The sequence below is a fragment of the Ceratotherium simum genome, chromosome 4 (genome assembly GCF_057802395.1).
Source record: "Ceratotherium simum simum isolate JZ-2026a chromosome 4, ASM5780239v1, whole genome shotgun sequence".
Classification (NCBI taxonomy): Eukaryota; Metazoa; Chordata; class Mammalia; order Perissodactyla; family Rhinocerotidae; genus Ceratotherium; species Ceratotherium simum.
Genome location: NC_141903.1, coordinates 84,432,986 through 84,456,006, shown reverse-complemented (window position 1 = coordinate 84,456,006; position 23,021 = coordinate 84,432,986). Strand labels below are relative to the sequence as shown.

General features: G+C 40.3%; 1 protein-coding gene across 1 annotated transcript; it reads right to left on the bottom strand.

Annotated features, from left to right (window-relative positions):
- Positions 1-5,546: 5,546 nt before the first annotated feature.
- Positions 5,547-7,631, bottom strand: RPS23 (ribosomal protein S23). Its single transcript, XM_004420397.3, has 4 exons — positions 7,481-7,631; positions 6,887-7,046; positions 5,856-5,976; positions 5,547-5,739 (listed from the first exon to the last, which is right to left on the bottom strand). The coding sequence occupies exons 1-4, from the start codon at positions 7,482-7,484 to the stop codon at positions 5,593-5,595; spliced, it is 432 nt and encodes a 143-aa protein (XP_004420454.1). The 5' UTR covers positions 7,485-7,631; the 3' UTR covers positions 5,547-5,592.
- Between the last annotated feature and the right edge of the window lie 15,390 nt (positions 7,632-23,021).

Genomic DNA, 23,021 nt, shown 5'->3' with positions numbered 1-23,021 from the left:
TTTATATGGGACGCCGCCACAGCATGGCCTGACAAGCAGTGCGTCGGTGCGCGCCCGGGATCTGAACCCGCACTTAACCCCTATGTCACGGGGCAAGCCCCCCATACACACACATATTTGTATCAGAAAATTCTGCATACAGTTTCAGGAGGTTCCTAGAGCCTCTAAAATCTAGGTCAAACCCTAGATCAAGACTCTTGGTCAATAAATCCCATTCACAATGGCTTTCTTCTATTACACACACCCCTATATTATGTCATGGGAAGGAGGAAGAGGAGTATAGTGACAAATATATAGTGAATAATGGTGACTGTATAATGAAAAAAATGACCTAATTAAAAACATAAGAAAATGTGTAAAATACAGAATGAACCAAATCAATTCCAGTACTGCATACTGGAATTAAAATTCTAAGGAAATACTTGGAACCTATTGGGAAGCTAAGCAGGGGGAAAGTGGTCCAACTTACCTGCAAACACACACAAGCAGAGCACCTGAAGCTGTCAAGTGTCAAGATATAGAAAAAATATATCTTATTATAAACTGGATAAATTCACAAAGCTGTTGGGGGGGAAAAGATATGACAAAATAATCTATTTTGTGTCAGTTTCCCAAGCCAGAGTTAATGGACAAAACATGTTTCAACAAGTAACATTTCCCTCAACTGTTCTCAGCTGTGATTGAAATGGAAACATTTAAAATGTGGCTCCCTCTGCCCACTATTGTACAGATATAAACATTAGCTGGTTGCCAAAAGAGGTAAGGAAGCATTATAATATATTCATTAGCATCTACACGTGTTTGAAAATTTGGGTATGCTCAGTATGTCCCACACTTTTAACCCAGCCAAGTAACATGACCCCTTGTTCTGTTTCTAATTAGCTACAGTGAAAAAGATTTTATAAAGCTAAACTTACTTATAAAAACAAAAATTTCTACACTGTGAGTAGATTAGAGAAGAGAATTCATGTCAATAACTTATTCCCACAAATAATCAAGTAGATCACTGGTAAGGACCTGGGGAGGGAGCTGAAGGGCAATCTGGGGCCGTGATTTCCTCCTCTCCCTACGGAGGGAGCAGCTCTCCTCAGCACCAGAATTGCTGTTGGAAAGCTTCAGGTCGTCTGGGAAGCAGTGTGTTCAAGGAAGGGATTTCGGGCTCTCATCACGCCTGATTGAAGTTCTAACGAGGACTGTGTGAGTGGCTCCCTCCTTTTTGAAGATACACACAACATATTAGGGCATAAGTGACAGTCTGAATGAGTGGCGACTGTGTGGGTGCATATTTGGAAATACTGGTTATCTGTCACTCATGAGTCCTTTCAAATGTGTCACCCTAAAAATGATTTTCTCCTATGAGACAATTTATGCTTAAAAACATTCAATTATTAAATGTTTTAATGCTTTGCTCTAGAACTCCTGTGGTGATATTTCCATGTCTTTTCCTCACATACTAACAAACATAACATCACTGCCAAATAATACGGACAGAAATTGTGCTAGAAAACTAAGAATGCTCAGTACAATCTGTGAAGGCAGTCCCCCAACTACAACGTCTTAAGAAATGCGAGTTAATACTTGGATGATCCATTTAAATAGATTTTATAGGTTAAAATAAAGGTTGTACAAGTAGCTGTGAAAAATTTATTGTAATATAGTAATTTATGATCTTGGTCTCTTTTCTCAACTCTGTGCAAAGCCAATAAAAAAATGTTAGCTACTCTGACAAGCTTGAAACAGACTCCAGGGATGTTATCCACAGAATGACCATTATGACCAGATCCTGCCACCAGCCATTTTCCTAGAGTGAAACACAGGAAATTCATATACAGAGAGATGCACATTCAAATTGGTATAGTTGTCCAGTCTCTCAGCTCTATCAAATGATAAAAGGGAAAACCTCCACATATTTGAGGCCTTGTGGGTTTCCCTAATATAGATTTTTTCAGAATATCACTAAATAGAGTGTTTCAATATTTCCATATAAACACATAGAAATGTACTAATCATGTGGTACTATCCCTCTTTCCTTCAAATAGCACAAAACAAAAACTCTTAAAATACCCACATACATTTATGCCTGAACTGGCTGAGTAGCTACCTGTGAGGCAGTGGTCACTGTCTGGAATGGGGTAAATCTCTGACAGGAAGCAGTTTCACTTAGAGGACAGACTTATTATGATTTCAGCTGTCCCGATCGCTTGGGCAAATCATTTCTAAGATACTTAAGAGCTAGCTTTTTTGGGCCTCTGACTTGTAAAATGAGGTTACAAGGTTAGTAGTTCCCAAAAGTGGGGGAAGCACTGGGATGGCTACGTAAGGACTGCCTCCTGAGAGCTTGTCAACAGATTTCTACTGAAATACCCCAAAGACTGTTTCCCAGAAGGTCGGGAGTATCTGTAATCTAATAAATGCCTTAAGGAATTCTGATGTTCCCTAGATTTTGGAACCACAGTGCTAAGTAATCTCCAGATTTTTTCTGCTCTAACCATTTCTGATTTGTTTGGGTTTTGCTAGGCAAATATAAGTGGTAACACAAATTAAATAACTGCCCATTCACAATTTTTTAAAACTTTTCCATTTATAAATAATTTAAGACAAACAAAGTTGACAAAAAAATAGTATATAGTTTGTATATAACCTTCACCCAGCATTCCCAAATGATAACATCTTTCATAACCGGAGTGTATTTTCAAAACTAGAACACTGACATTGGTACAACACTATTAACTACTGACCTTACTTGTATTTAACCAATTTTTATATGCAGTTTTTTTGGTATTTGGTACTATGAAATTCCATCACAAGTATTGATTTGTGTAAACACTACCACAATCAGGACACAGAACTGTTCCATCACCACAATGAAACTCCCTCATGCCACCCTTTTTTTATTATTATTATTATTATTAAAGACTCTACCTCCAATCTTAATCTGGCAACCACTGATCTCTTCTCCATTGCTGTAATTTTGTCATTTCGAGAGTGTTATATAAATGAAATCATACAGGATGTGTGTAACCTTTTGAGACTGACGTTTTGTACTTAGCTTAATGCCACTGAGATCCATAGAAGTTGTATATAACCAAGTTTCTTTTTATGGCTAACATTTCATTTATGGATGTACCACAGTTTATCTGTTTGCCCACTGAAAGACAATTTAGCATAAAGCTGCCATGAATACGCGTGTACAGGTTTTTATGTAGGCGTACATTTCATTTCTGTATGATAACTTCCCAGGAATGCAATTGCTGCATCATATCCTAAGTATATAAGAATCTGACAAACTTTTCCAGGGTGGGGACCATTTTATATTCCCAGCAACAATTTATGAGGTACTGTTGCTCCAGCCTGCCCGGTACTTGGTATTCTTTTTAATTTTAGCCTTTCTGGTGGGTGTATAATGATATCTCATTGTGGCTTTAATTTGCATTTTCCTAACGGCTAATGATGTTGATCACCTTTTCATGTGCTTGTCTTCTCTTGGGCAAAGTGTTCATTTGTCTGTTTTGTAATGGGATTGTTTCTTTTCCTACTTTTGAGTTTAGACAGTTCTTTATATATTTTCAATACAAGTCCTTTGTTGGATATGTGATTTGCAAGAATTTTCTCCGTTTGTGGTTTGTCTTTTCATTCTCTTAACAAGATCTTTTCAGAGAGCAAAAGTTTTTAATTTTGATGAAGTCCAATTTATCCATTTTTTCTTTTATAGAATGTGTTTTTGATATTGTATCTAAGGACTCCACCTAAGTCATGAAGATGTTCTGTTTTCTTCTACAAATGTTATAGCTTTCCCTTTTATATTCTGATACATGATCCATTTTCAGTTAATTTTTGTATCAATTATGAGGTTAGGTAAGGTGTAAGGTTAGGCTGAGGTTCATTTTGTTGCCAGTGTAAGTCCACACTATTGAAAAGACTATCTTTCCTCCATTGAGGTGCTTTTGTATCTTTGTCAAAAATCAGTTGATCGTATCTGTATATGTCCATTTATAGACTCTATTTCATTGATCTGTGTGTCTGTCCCTCTAATACCACACCCTCTTGATTACTATAGGTACAAACTCCATCTAAGAATTAGTTTTTCTAGATCTACAAAAAAGCTGCTGGGATTTTGCGCTAAGTGCTTCATTCGTCACTCTAGGCACAGCAGTGACAGGCACACGCTCCATGCTGGATCCATGAATGAAGGGGCATTAAGTCACCAGGTGTCAGGGGATTAGGGGGCAAGGGTGGGAGGAATACATACGAGGCAGAAGGAACTGGGATCAGTTTCAAACACTTGGGTTTCAGGTGCATGAGGTGGATGTATGGGTCAATCTGTCACTTAGCTATAGGACAAGTGTCCCAGGTGCACCCAGGAAACAAGTGCAAGTCATTGGTGCAGGGTGTCTTAACATCTTCTAGGCATGTTGGTCTTCACAGGTTTGGCTGAGGTCTTAACCCACCCCCACAGCCCTCCCTCCAGGACACCTCCCTTCTGTGCAGCCCTGCCAGGACCCCCATCACCTGACTGCAAAGATAGAACCATGCAGCCCTCGCCACCTCTTCCTGTTCAGGTCCAGGGATCTCTGGGTTGGGTCAGTTACAACCAACTGAAAGCATCCGCCAGTCTCTCCACCCTTGTGGAGACAGTCACACAATCATTTGTTACAAGTATAAGCACAAGTGTGCTAGGAGTTGGGGATTGGTGAGGTCTGAGATGGGAGGAGCAGCAGGTAACAAGCAAGGCGCTCTAAACATAGGGAATGGAGGTGTGGAAGCTGGATGGCGAATGCACTGAGGCCGCTGTTGCTGGAGCGTGGGGAGCGAGAGGGATGGCAGCCTAAGGCTGGAGTAGGCAGGGACCAGACAGGACCCAGGGTCTCCTGGGCCATGGTAAGGAGTCTAGTCTTCTTGATAGTATGGGAAAGAGGAAGCCAAAGAATTCTATTTTCCAAGGATCCTAAACATAAACTAGCACTGGGCTTGAATCAGAGCAACTTAACCTAATTTACTAATGCAGTCAACAGCAGTTTCTCAGATCACAGATTTAAATCAGAAGGCTAATAGGCCTCATTTTATACACGAGACTTCCTTTTTTTGTCTGTGGAAGTTTTGCAACAAAAATTTGTGGACAGTGAACCCCCATGTACCCGACACCCAGTTTTAACAATTGTCAAAACACAATTCATCCTGACAGTTTCTACTCAGTACCTCCCATTACTTTTGCCCTGGTCGCTAGAACTGTAACACTGATTCTGACTTTTACTCAAAAACACCAGAGCAGGGAGCAACTGGAGGGTAGTATTTATCATACTGGGTCCTCAGGGAGATGCATGCAAAAATGTACATCTCCAAGGGTTCCCAAGATTCCCACTGGAAGTTCAGTGAGTTTAAGCCCTCTATACTGTACATTTTTTTATTTTTAGGGGAAAACTTTGTCCTAGGTTATGAATCCCATTTACTCTAGAGAATCCTGAATTAACTCTGTTCTCCCAATCTCCTAAAATCAGTAAAGCAGACAATGCATCTCTGTGGGGAGAAAAAATAAGACAGAACATAACTCTGGCATATGAAAATTTATTACTACCACATTTTCACCATCAAAACTTATGATCTTGGTCTCTCCTTCTTGCCTTTGTATAAGGCCAAAAGAGAGACATTGGCTACTTTGACAACCTTAAAGCGGACTCCAGGAATGTCACCAACAGCATGACCTTTGCGACCAAATCCAGCAACCAAAACTTCATCGTTTTCCTGGAATAAAATCAACAGTTTTACTTCTGGTATCGGTGGCAAGCACTAAAAATACCCATCCGTTATATAAAAACTAGGAGAAACCATTCTAAGAACAGAAGCCACAATAGACTTACCTCAATAAAATTCAAGCAACCATCGTTGGGTACAAAGGCTGTGATTTTCTTGCCATTCTTGATCAGCTGCACCCTGACACACTTCCTGATGGCAGAATTTGGCTGTTTGGCTTCAACTCCTCTGAAACATAAACAGCACAGCTGAGTGAGCTGGCTTTCTGAAAAGGGATACATTCTAGTTCATTGAGCAGAGAACTTACCAGAAATTGTACATTTCTACGTTTTCGATATAATCTTAAATTGCCAAACTCCTGTGATTTCAATTTAGTTTTCCCTCAGTCTTAGTTTCATTAGTACAATGGGGGAAAACTTCTAGCCCCCTTACAGTTCTAACAATTTGAGACAATTAAGAACTAGAGCTCAAGTCTCAGTTCAAATCCTGAGTGCCACTAAATTTGACAAAATCACCATTTTGTGAACTCAGAACAGTCGAGTACAGCTGGCCTTCCTGATCCACGGGCAGAAAGGCCTATGATGGTTGTACTGAACACACACCCACTTTGTTCTCCTGGTATTATCCCCAAAACAATATGGTATAACAACTATTTATGTTGCATTTGCATCGTATCAGGTATTATAAACAATCTAGAGATGGGGGTGTCCTGGAACCAATCCCCTGCAGGTACTGAGGGAGGACTGCACTGGCCAGTTCATGTGGCTCAATCTTAGCTGTAAACCTCAGGCAGGAAACTCCTCTTTACCTTAGTTTTCTCAAGTAGAAAAATGTGATTGCAAAGATTAAACAGGTGACGACTGCCAACTGCTTAAAACCGTTCCCACATGCAGTAATCTCATGTGTCCCTTACTTCATTATTGTTCCTATCTCCCCTCCAATGCCACTCCCCCCAATTCCTCCCAGGCTAATGTTACCAGATTAAAGACCTTTTACCTAACCCTCAAGTTACCAACTTTAAAATAAACACGGCTTACACAAAGACCCAGAACTTACATCACAACTTCTTCACATGCGTCAGTCTCGAGCGACCACAGTAAGATAAACCCTGACGGAAGAGCTGCGGACTTGCACTTACACTTTTTCCAGCACGATTCCCTTTGCGTGGGAAGCGCCTCCGAAAGGGTTGGCCTTCAGGGCTGTGCCCAGATGGGCCTTCTTGTACTGTTTATCGTGCCACTTCTGATCTCGTCGGTGGCTACGGAGCTTCCTGGCCGTACGAAGACCGCGACACTTGCCTGAAAACCAAACCGCCTCAGTTCCCCCGCAGACGCACGCCCGTCAGACTCGCACCTTCTAGGACACTGGCCTCACCCATCACACCTCGGCACGTGGGCCACACGTTCACTCAAGCCTCAGTCTCCCCCGAACCAACCTGAGAGGTGGACACCGACGCTCCAGCGGGTGCGTCTTCCCAAAGGAACGAGACCCCACGCCAACGCTCAGGGACAACGTCGGCCACCAGCCTCCCTCGGCGGCGAGCTCGGCGGCCTGGGCGCCGCATGCGCCCCTTCCGCGCCGGGCCATGTGCCCGACCAGCGGCGCCTCCCCAGCCCTCCATCATCGGTCCTCCCCATGGCGACCTCCTCACCGCTCTGCTCCCATCCGCCCGCCCGTCCCCAAGACCCCACGTCCCTCTTCCGGCCCCTCCGCCCGGCCCCACACAGCTCACCCATCCTGCCGGCGCCACGGGCCTGAGCGAAAGAGAGAAGGCCCACGGGAAGGAGCCACAAGCCACCGCGAGCAGGCCCCGCCCAGCCAAGGACCCGTGCTGCTGTCTGCGCCGCGCCTGACCCACGGCTGGCGCCTCTCGTTTGAATACGACAAGTTTCCACCACTTTCCAGAATAAATGAGCCAGAGTCTGCGTTTTATTTAATTTTTATGAAATTCAGAGATAACTAATTTGCATCGTTCTTTTTACATGAACGCCGGGGACAGACGGAACGTGAACTACCAATCCCAGAACTCTTTGCACGAGGCCCGCCCACGGCGCAGGCGCTCTCAGCCGACCACGGGGGCGGGGCTTAGTGGAGTGCGTCAGCGGAAGGCGGGCTTGTGGTCTGCGTGTGGTGGTGTGGGCACGTGCCTACGGTTTGGGAAGTTAGGCCTCTGAGCCTTAACTGCTGCTCGCGAGCAGCATAGTAAATAGAAAAAAATTTAGTGAGGCAATGTGATGTAGTAATTAAAAACCTAAGCTTTGGAGGTAGACCAGGTCTTAAACCCCAAGGCTGCCATTTACTGGTGGTGCAACCTTCGGCGGTTCATTTAATTAACTCTTTAAACCTCAGTTTCTCCTGTAGGACGAAAGAGATAGGAGAGTTTTCTGAGATGTTGGTTCATTAGGTAACTATTTTTAAAAATTTCTTTTGTATGCCAGCTGCTGTTCTAGGCACTGGGGATACAACAATTAACAAGAGAGTGAAGGTTTCTGCTCTTATAAAGTTTATATTCTATGTGTGAAGAGACAGACAATATACATAAGTGTATTTAAAAATAAACAAAACAGGGGGCTGGCCGGGTGGCACAAGCAGTTAAGTGCAGGAGCTGCCACATCCCGGGGTTCGCTGGTTTGGATCCCTGCCTTGCACGAGGTACCGCTTGGCAAACCACGCTCTGGCAACGTCCCATATAAAGTGGAGGAAGATGGGCACGGATGTTAGCCCAGGACCAGTCTTCCTCAGCAGAAAAAGAGGAGGATTGACAGGTGTTAGCACAGGGCTGATCTCACAAAAAAATAAATAAATAAATAAATAAACAAAAAAATAATTTGCATATTGGTTAGTGCTGTAGAGAAAAGACAATTTGTTAGGTGATAGGGACTTGAGGATGGGATGGCTATTCTGGATAGGGTGGCTTAGGAAGGCACCTCTGTGGAGATTACATCAGAGCTGAGATCCTAAAGAGAGGGAGCCAATCAGACAAATACATGGGGTAGAGCCTTCCAGGAAAAGACACTCTCCAAGTGGAATGGGCTGGTGCTTTTGAAGAACTGAGGGATCAGAGAGGGGGAGCTCAGTGAGTGAGGAGTAGTGTGGCACTAGATGAGGTCTGAGAGGTGCACAGGGATATATGGAACCTGCAGACAATGGTAAAGACTTTGTTTACTCTTCAGGTGACTTAATGCCATTGGAAAGTTTTGAGCAGAGGAGTAACAAGATAGGATTTATATTTTTATAGGATCACTCTGGCTGTTGTGAGGCGAAAAAACTGTAAGAGATGAGTCTGAGGCCAGTCGGAAGGGTGTTGTAATAGTTTAGTTGAGAGATAATGAAGGCTTGAATTGTTAGTGGAGGTGGCAAAAAATGTTTGGATTAGGTATACTGTTTGATGGTAGAGCCATCAGGATTTGCTAAGGACTGTGATGTGAGAGAGGAGTTACAATTACGATTTTTGACCTGAGCAATTGGGTGACTTGTGGTGTTATTTACTGAGTAGTAAATACTGGGAGAGGAGCAGATTTTGAAGGAGAAATTAAGAGTTCTGTTATGGATGTGTTAAGTTTGAGATGCCTGTTAGACATCCAGGTAAGGATATGAAGTGGGTAGTTGGATATATGAGTGTGGAGTTCAGAGGAGTCATCAGTGACTAGATAGCATTGAAAGCCATGGCTCTGAGTGAGACCGCTTAGAGGATGACAGCAGGTAGAACAGAGAAAGGATGGATGGCCTGAGCCCTGGCACACCAAAGTTTAGTGATATGGGAGAGAAGACAGGTGAAACAAAATAGACTGAGAAGGAGTGGCCAATGCTGTACTCTAACCAAAGTCAAGTGAAGAAGGTGCAACTGAGCAAGTGTGAAAGGAGAGTAAGATGAGGACTTCTGGATTTGGCAATGTGAAGCTTGTTGGTGGCTTTGTCAAGTGGGGATCCCATGGAGTGGTGAAGATAAAAGCTTGATCCGATTGGAGTCAGGAGAAGATGGGAGAGAAGGAAGTGTAGACAGCAACTATAGACAGTTTTTGCAAGGAATTTTTCTATACTGGATGTCAAAAACGGGCTGTATTTGGACGGGGATGTGGAATCAAGATGAGTTTGTTTAAGATGGCAGATTTTATGACATTTTTGTGTGCTGATGGGATCGTTCCAGTGGAGAAGAAAAAATGGATAATTCATTAGAGAAAGGAGATAATTGCACTAGCGAGTCCTTGAGTAGACTAGAGGGGTGCCCAAGTGGAGGAATTGACCTTAGGAATAATAACAATTTATCTATAGTACTAGAGAAAGCAGAGTGTAGGGGTGTACAACTGTAAGTGAGTTGGAAGATTTGTTGATGGAAAGATGTGGCACTTCTCTTTTGACTGCTATTTTCTCAGTGAAATAAGGTCATCAGTAAAGAGAAAGAGAAGGGAAAAGAGGTTTGAGGAGAGAGGAAAGGGTGTGAATCACCATAACAATACTAGCATTAAATAGTACTTACTGTGGGCCACATACTATTTTAAGTGCCTTACATTTATTAACTTATTTAATTCTTATGACGCTAAAAGGTAAATAGTTTTATTACCTCTGTTTTACTGAGGGATAGTATTTTAGTCCATTCAGGCTGCTATAACAAAATACCATAGACTGGGTGGCTTATAAACAGAAATTTATTTCTCACAGTTCTGGAGACTGGAAAGTCCAAGATCCAAGGTGCTGGCAGATTCGGTGTCTGTGGAGAGCCCACTTCTTGGATCTCAGACGGCTCTCTTTTTGCTATAACCTCAAATGGCAAGAGGGCTAAGGCAGCTCCCTGGGGTCTCTTATTTATTTTTTTTGTCTTTTGGATTTTTTTTTCCAGTTTTATTGAAATATAATTGATATATTGGGCGTCTCTATAAGGGCACTAATCCCATTCATGAGGGCCCTACCCTCTTGACCTAATCACCTCCCAAAGGCCCCACCTACTACTACTACTAATACCATTGCGTTGGGGATTAGGTTTCAGCATATGAGTTTGCCTCCTAATCTGGGAGTGTGGGAAGATAGATTAACAAGAGAAGGTAGGATTGTTGAACAGTTCTGAGGGCCCATTTGAAACTGTAGTTATAAAGTTACATCAGTCAGCGTGGTTTTGTGTATTCTTCAGATTCATTCAGTGTAGTGACTGAGTGGGTGGAGAGTTGGGTTTTAACAGGGGTAGTGGTGGGATCTAGTCAGGTGACTGTGATGGAGGAAGGGCAAGGGAGTTGAGAGTGATTGCAAGGGAAGGATTACAAATGAACCATGAGATTGAAGCTGGAGGAGTAAAGATCCAGGAATAGCCAGAACGCTTCTGAAGGCCTGGGCCTACCAGATATGAGAAATTTCTCTGAAACTAAGTAAGATAGTGCAGTGTTAGTACATAAGTAGATAAATTGACTGATGAGCAGAATAGAGAGCCCAGCAAGGGATTCATCTGAGTGTTATTAAATGACAGAATTAGATGTCAGATCATTATACCAAGGAAGGACTGGCAAACAGGTAGAGCAGCACAGGAAGTGGTTACCCACATTAAATCAACTCCAGATGGATTGAGGGCCTAAAGGTCAACCACAAAATTTTAAAATTCTTAATAGAAAACAAAAGTGAATATCTTCTTGAACTTGGGAAAGGAAATTATTTCTAAACAAGGTAAGAATGATAAATATGACCATATTAAGAACCTCTGTTCAGCAAAAACACCTGAAAGAAAGCAAAAAGACAAGTTTCAAATTGAGTTTCAATTCACAGGAAGTGTTCATATAAAGTTGGGATGACTCGTTCCTTGAAAGTTTGGTAAAACGTCCCATAAAACCAACTGGGCCTGGTGTTTTCTTTGTGGGAAGAATATTAACCACAGACTAAATCTCTCATAGTTACAGAACCATTCAAAGAACTGTGGTTTCTTCTTGAGTCAGATCTGGTAAGTCATTTTTCTAAGAGTTTGCCAATTTTATCTAAGTTTTCAAAATTGTTTCATAAAGCTGTTGTGGCATTCTATTATGCATGAATATATGAATGTTTATATGTATTTGTACATTTATTGTTGGAAGGATTTTTAACTGTGAATTCAATTTCTTTAGTTAATGTAGAACTATACAGATTATTTATTTATTCTTGAGTGAGCTTTGGTACTGTGTGCCTTTCAAGGAATTTGTCCATTTTGTCTAAGTTGTAAAATTTATGGGCATAGAGTTGTTGGTAATATTCCTTTATAATCTTTTTAATATTTGTATATTTATAGTGATGCCTCATCTTCCATTCCTGGTATTGGTAAGTCGTGTCTTCTCTCTCTCTTTTTTTCTTGGTCAGTTAGAAGTTTATTAATCTTATTGATCTGTTCAAAGAACTGGCTTTTGGTTTCACTGATTTTCTCTATTGTTTTTCTGTTTTTAATTTCATTGATTTCTGGTCTTATCTTTATTATTTACTTTTTTCTGCTTGTTTTGGATTTAAATTTGCTCTTCTTTTTCTGGTTTCTTAAAGTGGAAGCTTAGGTCATTGATTTGAGACCTTTGTTCTTTTCTTATGTATTTAATGGTATAAATGTCTCTCTAAGCACTGCTTGAGCTGCATGCCATGAATTTGGGCATGTTGTATTTTAGTTTTAATTCAATTCAAAACATTTACTAATTTCCCTTTTGATTTCCTTTTTGACCCATGGATTATTTAGAATTATGTTAATTTCCAAATATTTGGGGATTTTCCAAATATCTGTTATTCATTTCTAGTTTAATTCCATTATATTCTAAGAACATACTTTTTTTATTTCAATTTTTAAAAAAGTTGATGAGATTTGCTTTATGGCCCAGAATATAGTCACTCTTGGTGAATTTTTTATGTACATTTAAAAAGAAAGTATATTCTTCTCATGTTGGGAAGAATGTTCTATAAATGTTAATTAGTGCAAGGTGGTTGATAGTGCTGTTCGGGTTTTCTGTATCTTGTATTCAGGATGATAGTGACATTAGGTGGATGGACTGGAGATCATAGTTGGATGTTGGGTTATGGTTTACTTTACATAGTAGGGTTAATTATTGTATTATGATAAAAACAAAGAAACAAATAAATAAGGCATGAATCAATGGTCAGAGTGTGTTATGAACCAAGGATTTTGATTACTATAACTTTGATTAATATAAAGAAAAGAAAAAAAAAGGATTTAATTTTTGTTTTTGGAGCTTTGAGTTTTCCACTTCCTGATGAAGAACTTACTACTTAGTTGGAGCCTGAAAGGAGAAAGAATTTCCTTTGACCTTGGGCCCTAAATTTCCTAAAACGGCCCCAAACAAGAATCAGCTGGAGGAGTTAGAGGAAAAGAAAGAAGACTGCCATGGCTGAAGGGTAGTGAGCCAGAGGGAAAATAGAGGAAGGTGAAGTTAGAGAGGTGGGCAGGGCCAGCTCGCGTCCAACCTGTAGGCCAGAGTAAGGAGTTTGGATTTTGTTCTGAGTGTGATGAGAAGCCATCAGAGAGCTTCAAGTAAGAGAGTGACAAGATCTAATCTACATTTTTAAAAAATCACCGTGCCTGCTATGGAAGGGCACTATAGATGGGCAAGAGAGGACTTGGGTTATCCAAGGAGGGTCTGTTGCAATAGTATAGGTGAGAGATCATAAGTAGCAGCATTGGAGATGGAGAGATGTCATAAGATTCAGGATATAATTTGGAGTTAGATCATGGTGGAAAGAGCAAAATCATTGACATCGTCATCATCATCATCACTACCACCACCACTATCTCTAATAGGTATTGAGTTCTGTTTAGGTGCCAGGCATAGGACTTCACAAGCATAATTTCTTTTAATCCTCAAAACAGCTCCTATGTGGTAGGTGCTATTATTAGCCCAATTTTACAAAGAGGAAATTGAGGCTTAAAGAAGTTAACTTGCTTAACCAGAACATGTTTGTTGGTTTTCAGATTAGTTATAAGGCAGAATTTTGGTTATTAATGAGTGTAGAAAAACTTTTAATGAATGTTAAATAAATAAGGCACAAAATTGATGGAAAATAATTTTCTAGCCAGCAAAACACCAGGAAAACTAAGAGATGTAGTAGCTAAGATTAAGGTATTCTTATTATAAATTGTAACCTGACATCCACCCGTGAATAGAAATATACGAAACCCAATAGATACTTTGTCATAAAAGACTCTATTTGGTCTTTGAAATGTTGGGGGAGTGGGGGCAGGAAGGGGAGCAAGTTTTCCTCTTTCCTAGTAATTCCTTCCAAGTAGAAGAAGTTAAATTAGTGTAACTCCTTCTTTCTCTGCCAATTTACTTGTTCCAGGCCAGGTGAGAAGGGGTGACATCTGTGGTAAATTTAGGAAAAATAGTCTAGGCATGTTCAGCTCTTCCTTTTTTCCTTTGTCAACTGAAATAAAGAGTCCAGGTAAAGGTTAAATGAAGGAGTTTATTTGGTAATCAAAGTGAGGAACTCGAGTCCCAGGAAACAGTCCAACAGGGTATTCTGAGGAACTGCTCTGAGGTCTACAGATCTGAGTGCAGTTTATATACTTTTAAACAAAGCAGTGTTCATGCAGGAAAGGGGTTACACATCTGATAGTCATCTACTGCAAGGATAACAAGAACTTTTTGGTTATACATCAAACAAGGCTTGTAATGTTGGTGTTATCTATGTGTGGAGGGAGGCAAGGACTAGGGTCATTACTTTTTCCCTCATTCTCTAAGAAATGCAGCTGGGAAATGTGAGAGTGAGGTACCCTTTATCTCTTCCTGTTGTGGGTCTGTTCAGCTGGTGTCTTCAGTCATGAGGTGTGGGGCTGCAAAGTCATTCTAACACAGGCTTATGAGGACTGCACGGCTTTTTCACAGGACAGCGTGGATTTTTGTTGTACTGACTTTAAGCCTCTGCAGCTTGCTTGCTGGATTCGCCTGTTAGACCAGAGAGAGGAGTCCCAAAAGTTTGTCCACACGTTTTTGGGACCCAGCCTGCCCACGGAGCACACAGTTCCCCCTGTTTCTTCTGGGGCAGCCCTCTCTTCCCTGTTGAGAGCCCAGTGCTGCCATGATAGGCTGCCGTGTCTGTCTTCTGGGGGGGGAGTTCAGTTCCAATCCACTTTGCTTCTGCACTAAGCTTTCTCCTCCATCCTGGCCTTTCTCGGTAAAAAAGGTGTTATGTGGCCCTCCACTTGTCCACTCAGGTGGAGCAGGAAGGTGGTATTATTTGACTTCTCTTAGAGCCCCTCAACTAAAAAGAAAGATTTGTCTTCATAAATGAGATCCATTGTTGAAGAGATTTGGGTCAAGGATGGTGCTGATTCCTCTTACTGTATGCAAGAGAAGTTAGCTTTGGAGGAAGAACAGCCAAGGGTTTTAACAATGTTGACAATTGATATTGGAGCATTTAGAATAGTTAGAAATGATTCCTAATGCTTTAGCTATAAAAATGGAGGCATTAGTTGCTATGGAAATGTGACAAGTTAAAATAACAGCTTTAAGTGAGGAAAAAGAAGCCATAAGAGTGAGACCGGTGATTACATCTCTGTACAACTACTAGTGATGAATGTTGAGTGCTTCATTTTACCTGATTAAATTATTAAACACAATTTTTCCTGTATCTGAAATGAATGAGATTTGTTATCCTCTCATTGTAGCTACCTTTGGTGCAGTGATTATTTCTTCTCATATCTGTTCCAAGGTGGAACTAAAGAAATATGTGTGTATTGCTGTATGATCTTACTAATATTCAAGCCTGATCTTTAAAATCTTGTTATTATAATTAAACCTCTGTGTAGCATCTCAGGGCAATTGACAGTGCTGTTCTTTGATGCCCTTTGTGAAGTTCCCAGGAGGGAGTTGTCATTATAATATGCATATTAAAAGTTATTCTCCAGGTGTTCTCTAACTTGGCTGAGAACCAAACAAAAGAAAATAGGCTTCTCTTTCAGCAGGGACCTTTGAGTTATAAGGAATGAAAGATAATTTTTCTCACTAGGAAAAAAAGATAATTTTCTTCATTCAATGGAATAATACGTTTTAGAATCTCATTCCCTGAAGAGGTTTGCGAATCTGGTGGATGGGCCAGACCTGTGCTGTCTGCGAGTTCAGTGGGGACCAGTTATCTTTGGTGATGGGGAGTGGCTGGGGGTCGCTCTTTCAGCCTTTGCATTCCACAGGAAAATGAAGATTCACCAGGACAATTTCTAGATTATTTAGATATAATAATATGTAAATTATTATAACATATAAATAAATATAAAATCTCCTATAAAAGTAGATGTGCAAAATTTTGATCATTTTATATTACTAAGACTTTATTGCTTGAAGGACTTTAAATAAGGTAAAATGAGATTTTTTTCCTTAAATTGAAAGGAAAAAGAACAAGAGATAAAAAGTAGGAGTGAGGAAATGGAGGAAGTGAGGTAGAAAAGATGTGAGGGGTTCTGAGTTTATGTGGCTACACGAAGGACAAGAGTGATCTTTCCACTGATTTAAAACATTACTTTTTGATCCTGTTGGTTCCAGCAGTCATTACTGATTATGAAGATAACTCCAGTGAATGAATCTGTTACCAGTTCATAGATATGGTCATTTTTCATACTATGGAATCATGTGCTCATGTGCCAATGAATTTTTATATTTACTTAGGTTTGAAGTTCAAGTTTCCAAATTTATGTTGATTGTTCAGCAAACAACATCTTGGATTTTTACCAAGTAGTTGTATACAATGCTCTCTTTGAAACTAAGTGTGCTGATTAACTTTTGTCCAAAGAATGCATTTTGCTCTTATTATAAATAATTGCCTGAAGTATAGAGCAACATCAAATAGTACATAGTCTCAATATGAGCTTTATTTTAGTGAATTAAAACTCTAATTCCTGTTTCTGTTGAGGTGGGGACCCTGCAGGTGCCTGGTGAGAGCATTTTTAACAATAGTGGAGGCCATTTCCTCCCTAGGACCCAGATCTGTTAGCTTCTCCCTGGCCCTCAAACCTCCCTTCCTAGTCCATGCCTGTATTATTCCACTAAATTTGTTATTTAGCAGACCCTTCTTTTGCACTACAAGTAACAGAAACCCATTTCAAGCTGTGTTAAGAACAAAAGCCAAGTTGTTGGAAGGACACTGGGGTAATTCACAAACCCCAGCAGCAAGAGATGCACACTGACCTCATGAGGGAGTAGAATCAAGACCTGGAAAGCTGCCTCAACTCTTCAAAGTTATGTTATGTCGCATCTCTTGTCTCTTTATGTGTTATATACCTGCCTCTCTCTACCCCTCATCTAATCAGCCATCGCTTGGAGTGGAGGTGGGGCCAATCTCAGCAAAGGTCACTGGTTTGCTAGATGAATCATCCCAAAGGTGTTTACTCCAGCAACTGTGTTCACATTTCTGCAGATCACTGGGCTGGGAAATTCTTGAGGGCAAGGACTGGGTCTTTCTTACCTCACATTCCTGGCACCTAGCACATGACAATCAGTATTTGTCTAATGGACAAATTTATGAAAGAGCTGGCCTCTCTCTCAGTTTAGCTTGAGAACCAAGAATGTAAATATGTGTCACTAGTTTGGCACATTATCCATGTTCCAAGAAGTCAAAAGAGAATCTAAAGTAAGAAACATTAACATTTAAATCAACAGCATTTCATTTACTAACCTGATTCTAATCAACTTGGAAGTTGATTTGATAAAAATTGGTGGAAATCATGGCAGCAATTAGGCTCTGAACTTGATAAAGAGTCTGTATTAGTCTGGATTCTCTAGAGAAAAAGTACCAATAGGAGAGAGAGATATATATATGCAATTTATTATAGAAATTGGCTCATGCGTTTATGGAGCTGAGAAGTCCCAAGATCCGCATTCAGCAACCTGAGGACCCAGGAAAGCTGATGGTATAGTTCGAGTCCTAGTCTGAGTCTGAAGGTAGAAGACGATTGATGTCCTGCTCCAAGACAGGAGGAGAAAGTGAAATCTCCTTTACTCTGGCTTTTTGTTCTCTTCAGACCTTCATTAGATTGGATGAGCCCCACTCACATTAGGGAGGGCAATCTGCTTTACTCAGTCTACTGATTCAAATATTAATCTCATTTAGAAATACCCCCAGAGACACACCAAGAATAATGTTTAACCAAATGTCTGGGCACCTCATGGCCCAGTCAGTCAGGTTGATGCTTTTTTTTTTTTTTTTGGTGAGGATGATTGGCCCTGAGCTGCCATCTGTTGCCAATCTTCCTCTTTTTCTGGCTAGAGGAATATTGTTGCTGAGCTAACATCTGTGCCAATCTTCCTCTATTTTGTATGTGGGATGCTGCCACAGCATGGCTTGATGAGCAGTGTGTAGGTCCGGGCCCGGGATCTGAACCCACGAACCCCAGGCCGCCGAAGTGGAGCACACAAGCTTGATCACTGTGCCACCGGGCCAGCCCCAGGTTGACACATATTAACCATCACAGAGTCATACCCCTCCACAAGGGGCAAGAAATACATACTATGGTATTTTGCTAATGAACTGATGTAACTTGGGTTTTGTCCATTTGCATTTTCAAGTTACTGAATTCAATGAAGTACTTGAATTAGTTGATTTTCTAGTTACAATTGCCTAAATATTCAGGCTCTGGGAGTCACAACCATGTGGCATGAAGTGGGAACTAATTATGTGACATTTTTGGATAGGTTTATTCATTATTCTGTATGTTTTATTGAGCACCAACTTGGACCAGCAACATCTTAGGCTCTAGGTATATATCAGTTAATTGGATATAGTTCTTGCCCTCTCGCAGCAGGCCTTCTGGGGAAGAAAGGCACCATAAATAAGTAACAAGAAAATAAATGTCTCATATACATTGTGATACAAGTTATGATGAGAGTAAACAGAATGCAGGGAGAGTTAGAAAGGTGTGAGGTGATCCCCACAGAGGGAACAATATGTGCACAGTCAGTGAGGTGCAAAAAATCTTGGCACGTGGAGGGTGTTAAGAAGCTGAGAGCAAGCCAGTCTGCTGGAGCGTGGTAGGGAGAAGGGCTGGCATAAAGTGAGGTGAGAAAGACCAGCAAGGGCCAGGGCGTGCAGGGCTTTGCAGGAGGTGAATGGATTTGGATTTTGAATCAGTGTGCAAAGACCGTGGTAATTGATTTGAACATTTGACTAATGGGATTTTTCAGTTTGAGAGCATTTGGATGCATAGAGACTGTGGTCTGGCAAATGCTAGATGCTGCTTAAGGCAAATGTTAGAATTAAGTTAGATCCATTTTTTCCCCCATGAGAACACAATTCCATATGGTCATATATGATTATAGAAAGATAGATTTTTGACATTCAAATTATCAGGTAACATTTCATTTAGTAGTATATAGTAAATCAGAAAATGAATCAAACCCAAAGTATTGTCAGTGGAGAAGAAGGCAGCTTGGATGTACAACTTCCTGTTCTCTTGGGGAGACTGTTGAGGGGATATTTTCCACGTGCCTCTGCATTTTCTGCATATCTTGTGAGTGAGTCACTAACTGCTCTTTGTTTTGAAATATCTTTAGGATATTTGTTTAGTGAACAACCTTTAAAGGTAGAAATAGTGTTTTCCTCTGTAGCAAAGGGCAAGTTGGCTTACAGCCTTGGAAACTCAGGGTTTCTCTCCTGAAATGAAACCCACTGCTTGTACAAGCGTCCATCTGGGCTCACCTGTGTTGCTCTAAGGGCAAGGGGAACTGATGCAAATATACCCATGCTCATGCTGCTTGCTATGTGGTGAGTAATAAATAAAGTTGTGTCTCTGACCCAGGAGTCTTGTGTCTTCTGCTAGCATCCCTGAAATTGAGGCAGGCTAACTTGTTAGCTTACAAGTTGGGCAAAATCTCAGACCTTTCACACTTCTGGACAGGGATCCCCTCAGCCGTCTGAGCAGGCAGGTACAATGCCAGGCAGGTGATACCCAAGTGCTTTGCAGTCTGCAAACTATCATATTAGCATTTTTGTCATTGCTTTTCTCCTCCAAAGTCACAAGATGAGCTATTCTCAGACAATCACATCTTAAGTGTGACTTCTTTTCTAAGATACATGTGTGAAACCTACTAGCTACTAATTATTCTGCCTTAAATATTCTTAACCAAGTGGGAGAAAATTTCAACAACAGAAAGAATGCTATGTTAAAATTTTAAGATCATCAAGTCATAAAATATATTGAAATGATACCTGATTTAAGATAAAAATTTTATGTACGTCTGTGTGCCTGAAAATATAACTGAAGCGTATGTCCATGGAAGATTGTTATATGATAAGTACTACGGGCCTAACACTGTGGTTGCTGAGTGTTCACAGAACCATTATTATCACAGTACAGGATCAGCAAGGGCTTGACCTCTCACCTCCCCCTGACCGGGGATTTGAGGGGCAATGTGATCAGACACTGCTGCTGCCATGGGAGACCACGAAGTACTGCTCTGGCAGCTGGCGGTGTTCTGTATTTGCACTGTCCAATACAGTGGCCACCAGCCACAAGAGCACTTGAAGTTTTGATTAGTCCAAATTGAGATGTGTATAACTGTAAATTATACAACGGATTTCAGACTCAGGGTGGAAAAGGAAGGTAAAATAGATCATTGATAATTTTTAAAAGTAATTACATTTGAAGTAATATTTTAGATGTATTAGGTTAAATAAAATATATTACTATTATATTACTAACTTCACCTGTTTATTTTTACTTCTTTCACTGTGGCTACTGGAAAATTTTAAATGACATATGTAGCTTTTATATTTCTGTTGAACAATGCTGCTCTAGATCCTTGCTACTCGCAGGGCAGTCCTCTCACAGGCAGCATCAGCATCATCTGGAAACTTGTTAGAAACAAAGGAGCTTGTGCCCCACCCCAGACCCACTGAATCAGAATCCGCATTGTAACAAGATCTCCTGTGATTTATGTGCATGTTAAAGTTTGAGTAGCAGAGAGTCCCTAACACTAGGATTGCCAGACTTAGCGAACAAAAATACAAGATATCCGGTTAAATTTAGTTTTCAGATAAACAGCAAATAAGTTTATACCACAATAAAGAAAATCCTCCAAAAAGAAAGTGTCAGCGTTTTCGGCACTTAAGAACCTTGATCTCTTTAATGGCGACGTACTGGTTGCTGACAAGGGCTGTTTGTAAGTGACATTTCAGAGATGATGGATTATTGTGTTTTTTTAATATAAAACAACTCTTAGGGATTTTGTTGTTTTGTTTTTTGCATGCTTTTTAGGTGGGGGTGGGTGAGAGGGGAGGCCTGCAGAGAAGGAGTAACAACTGATATTCTTTATTTAGCTAGGCATTGAAGTAAGAAAAGGCTTTAATCTATGATATTTATTTATTTATTTATTTAAAATTTTATTTTATTGTGGTAAAAACACAACATGAGATCTACCCTCTGAACAAATTTTTAAGTGTACAATACAATATTATTAAGTAAAGTACAGCAGATCTCTGGAATTTATTAATCTTGCTTAGTTGAAACTTTTTGCAATTTCCCGTTTCCTCCTCCCCCCAGCACGTGGCAATCACCATTCCACGCTTTGATTCTATAAATTTGCTTATTTAGTTACCTCATATAAATGAATCATGTAGTATTTGTGACGGGCTTATTTCACTCAGCACAAGTCCTCAAGGTTCATCCATGTTGTCACTTGTTGCAGAATTTTCTTTTTTTTTTTAAGACTGAATAATATTCTATTGTATGTGTATACCACGTATTCTTTATCTATTCATCCATCTGCAGACACTTACGTTGTTTCCACATCTTGGCAATTGTGATTAGTGCTACAGTGAACTTAGGAGTGCTAATACCTCTTTGAGATCCTAATTTCAATTCTTTTGGATAAATACCTATAAGCGCAGTTGCTGGATCATATGGTAGTTCTATTTTTTATTTTTTAAGGACTCTCCATACTATTTTCCATAGAAACTTCACTCATTTGTATTCCACCCAACATGGACAAGGGTTCCAATTTCTCCACATCCTTGCCAACATTTGTCTTGTCTTTTTGATAATAGCCATCCTGACAGGAATGAGGTGATATCTCTTTGTGATTTTGATTTGCATTCCCCCAATGATTAGTGACATTGAGCACCTTTTCATATACATGTTGGCCATTTGTATGTCGCCTTTGGAGAAATGTCTATTCAAGTCTTTAGCCCATTTTTAAATTGAGTTATTTTTTTTTTTTTTGCTATTGAGTTGTAGGAGTTCTTTATGTATTTTGTTATGTATATAACCCTTTATCAGATATGTGATTTGTAAATATTTTCTCCCATTCTGTGGGTTGCTTTTTTACTCTATTGATTGTTTCCTTTGCTGTGCAGAAATTTTTTAGTTTGACGTAGTCCCACTCGTCTATTTTTACTTTTATTGCCTGTACTTTGGTGTCATATTCATGAAATCATTGCCAAGACCAGTGTTATGAAGCTTTTCCTCTATGCTTTCTTGGAGGTTTTAAGTTTTAATCTATTTTGACTTGATTTTTCTGTATGGTGTGAAATAATGGTGCAGTTTCGTTCTTTTGCATGTGGATATCCAGTTTTCCCAGCACCATTTGTTGAAGAGACTTTCCTTTCCCCGTTGTGTGTTCTTGGCTCCCTTGTTGAAGATCAGTTACTGTATATGCATAGATTTATTTCTAGGTTCTCTATTCTGTTGTGTTGGTCTATATGTCTGTCTTTATGCCAATACTGTACTGTTTTAATTACTGTAGCTTTGTAATGTATTTTGAGATCGGGAAGTGTGTTGCCTCCAGCTTTGTTCTTCTTTCTCAAGATAGATTTGGCAATTCAGGGCCTCATTTAATCTTCACAACAATTCTTTGAGTGAAGTACTTTTGTCCCCGCTCTGCAGATGAGGAAACGAGGCTCAGGAGTAGAAGCAACTTGCCTAATATCTGACAGAAGGAAGATGTCGGCACTGGGAATGCACTTGAGTGCTGTCTGACCCCAAGGTCGGTGTTCTTTACCATTATGTTCCATGCCTCTCAGCAAATGGAGAGTCATGAATTCAACAGGAAACTCTGAACTAGGACACATGTAAAATTAGGTAAGTTCCAGCGATTTTTACTCTTATTCACTTGAAAAATGCATGTAATAATGTATACTTAATAGATTTTGAGAATTTAGTAGCTTCCAGAAAAGTGGTATGAGATGCATATTAAGAGTTATATAAGAGGATCAAAACAGTGCCAATTTTTCTCTAAAAATCTTCTCCCTAAAAATCTTTCAGTGAGATAATCAAACAACCTGAATAGACCCAGGGTTTAACTCTATACTCTAAATTAAGCAGTATCAGGCCCCTCCCTCCAACC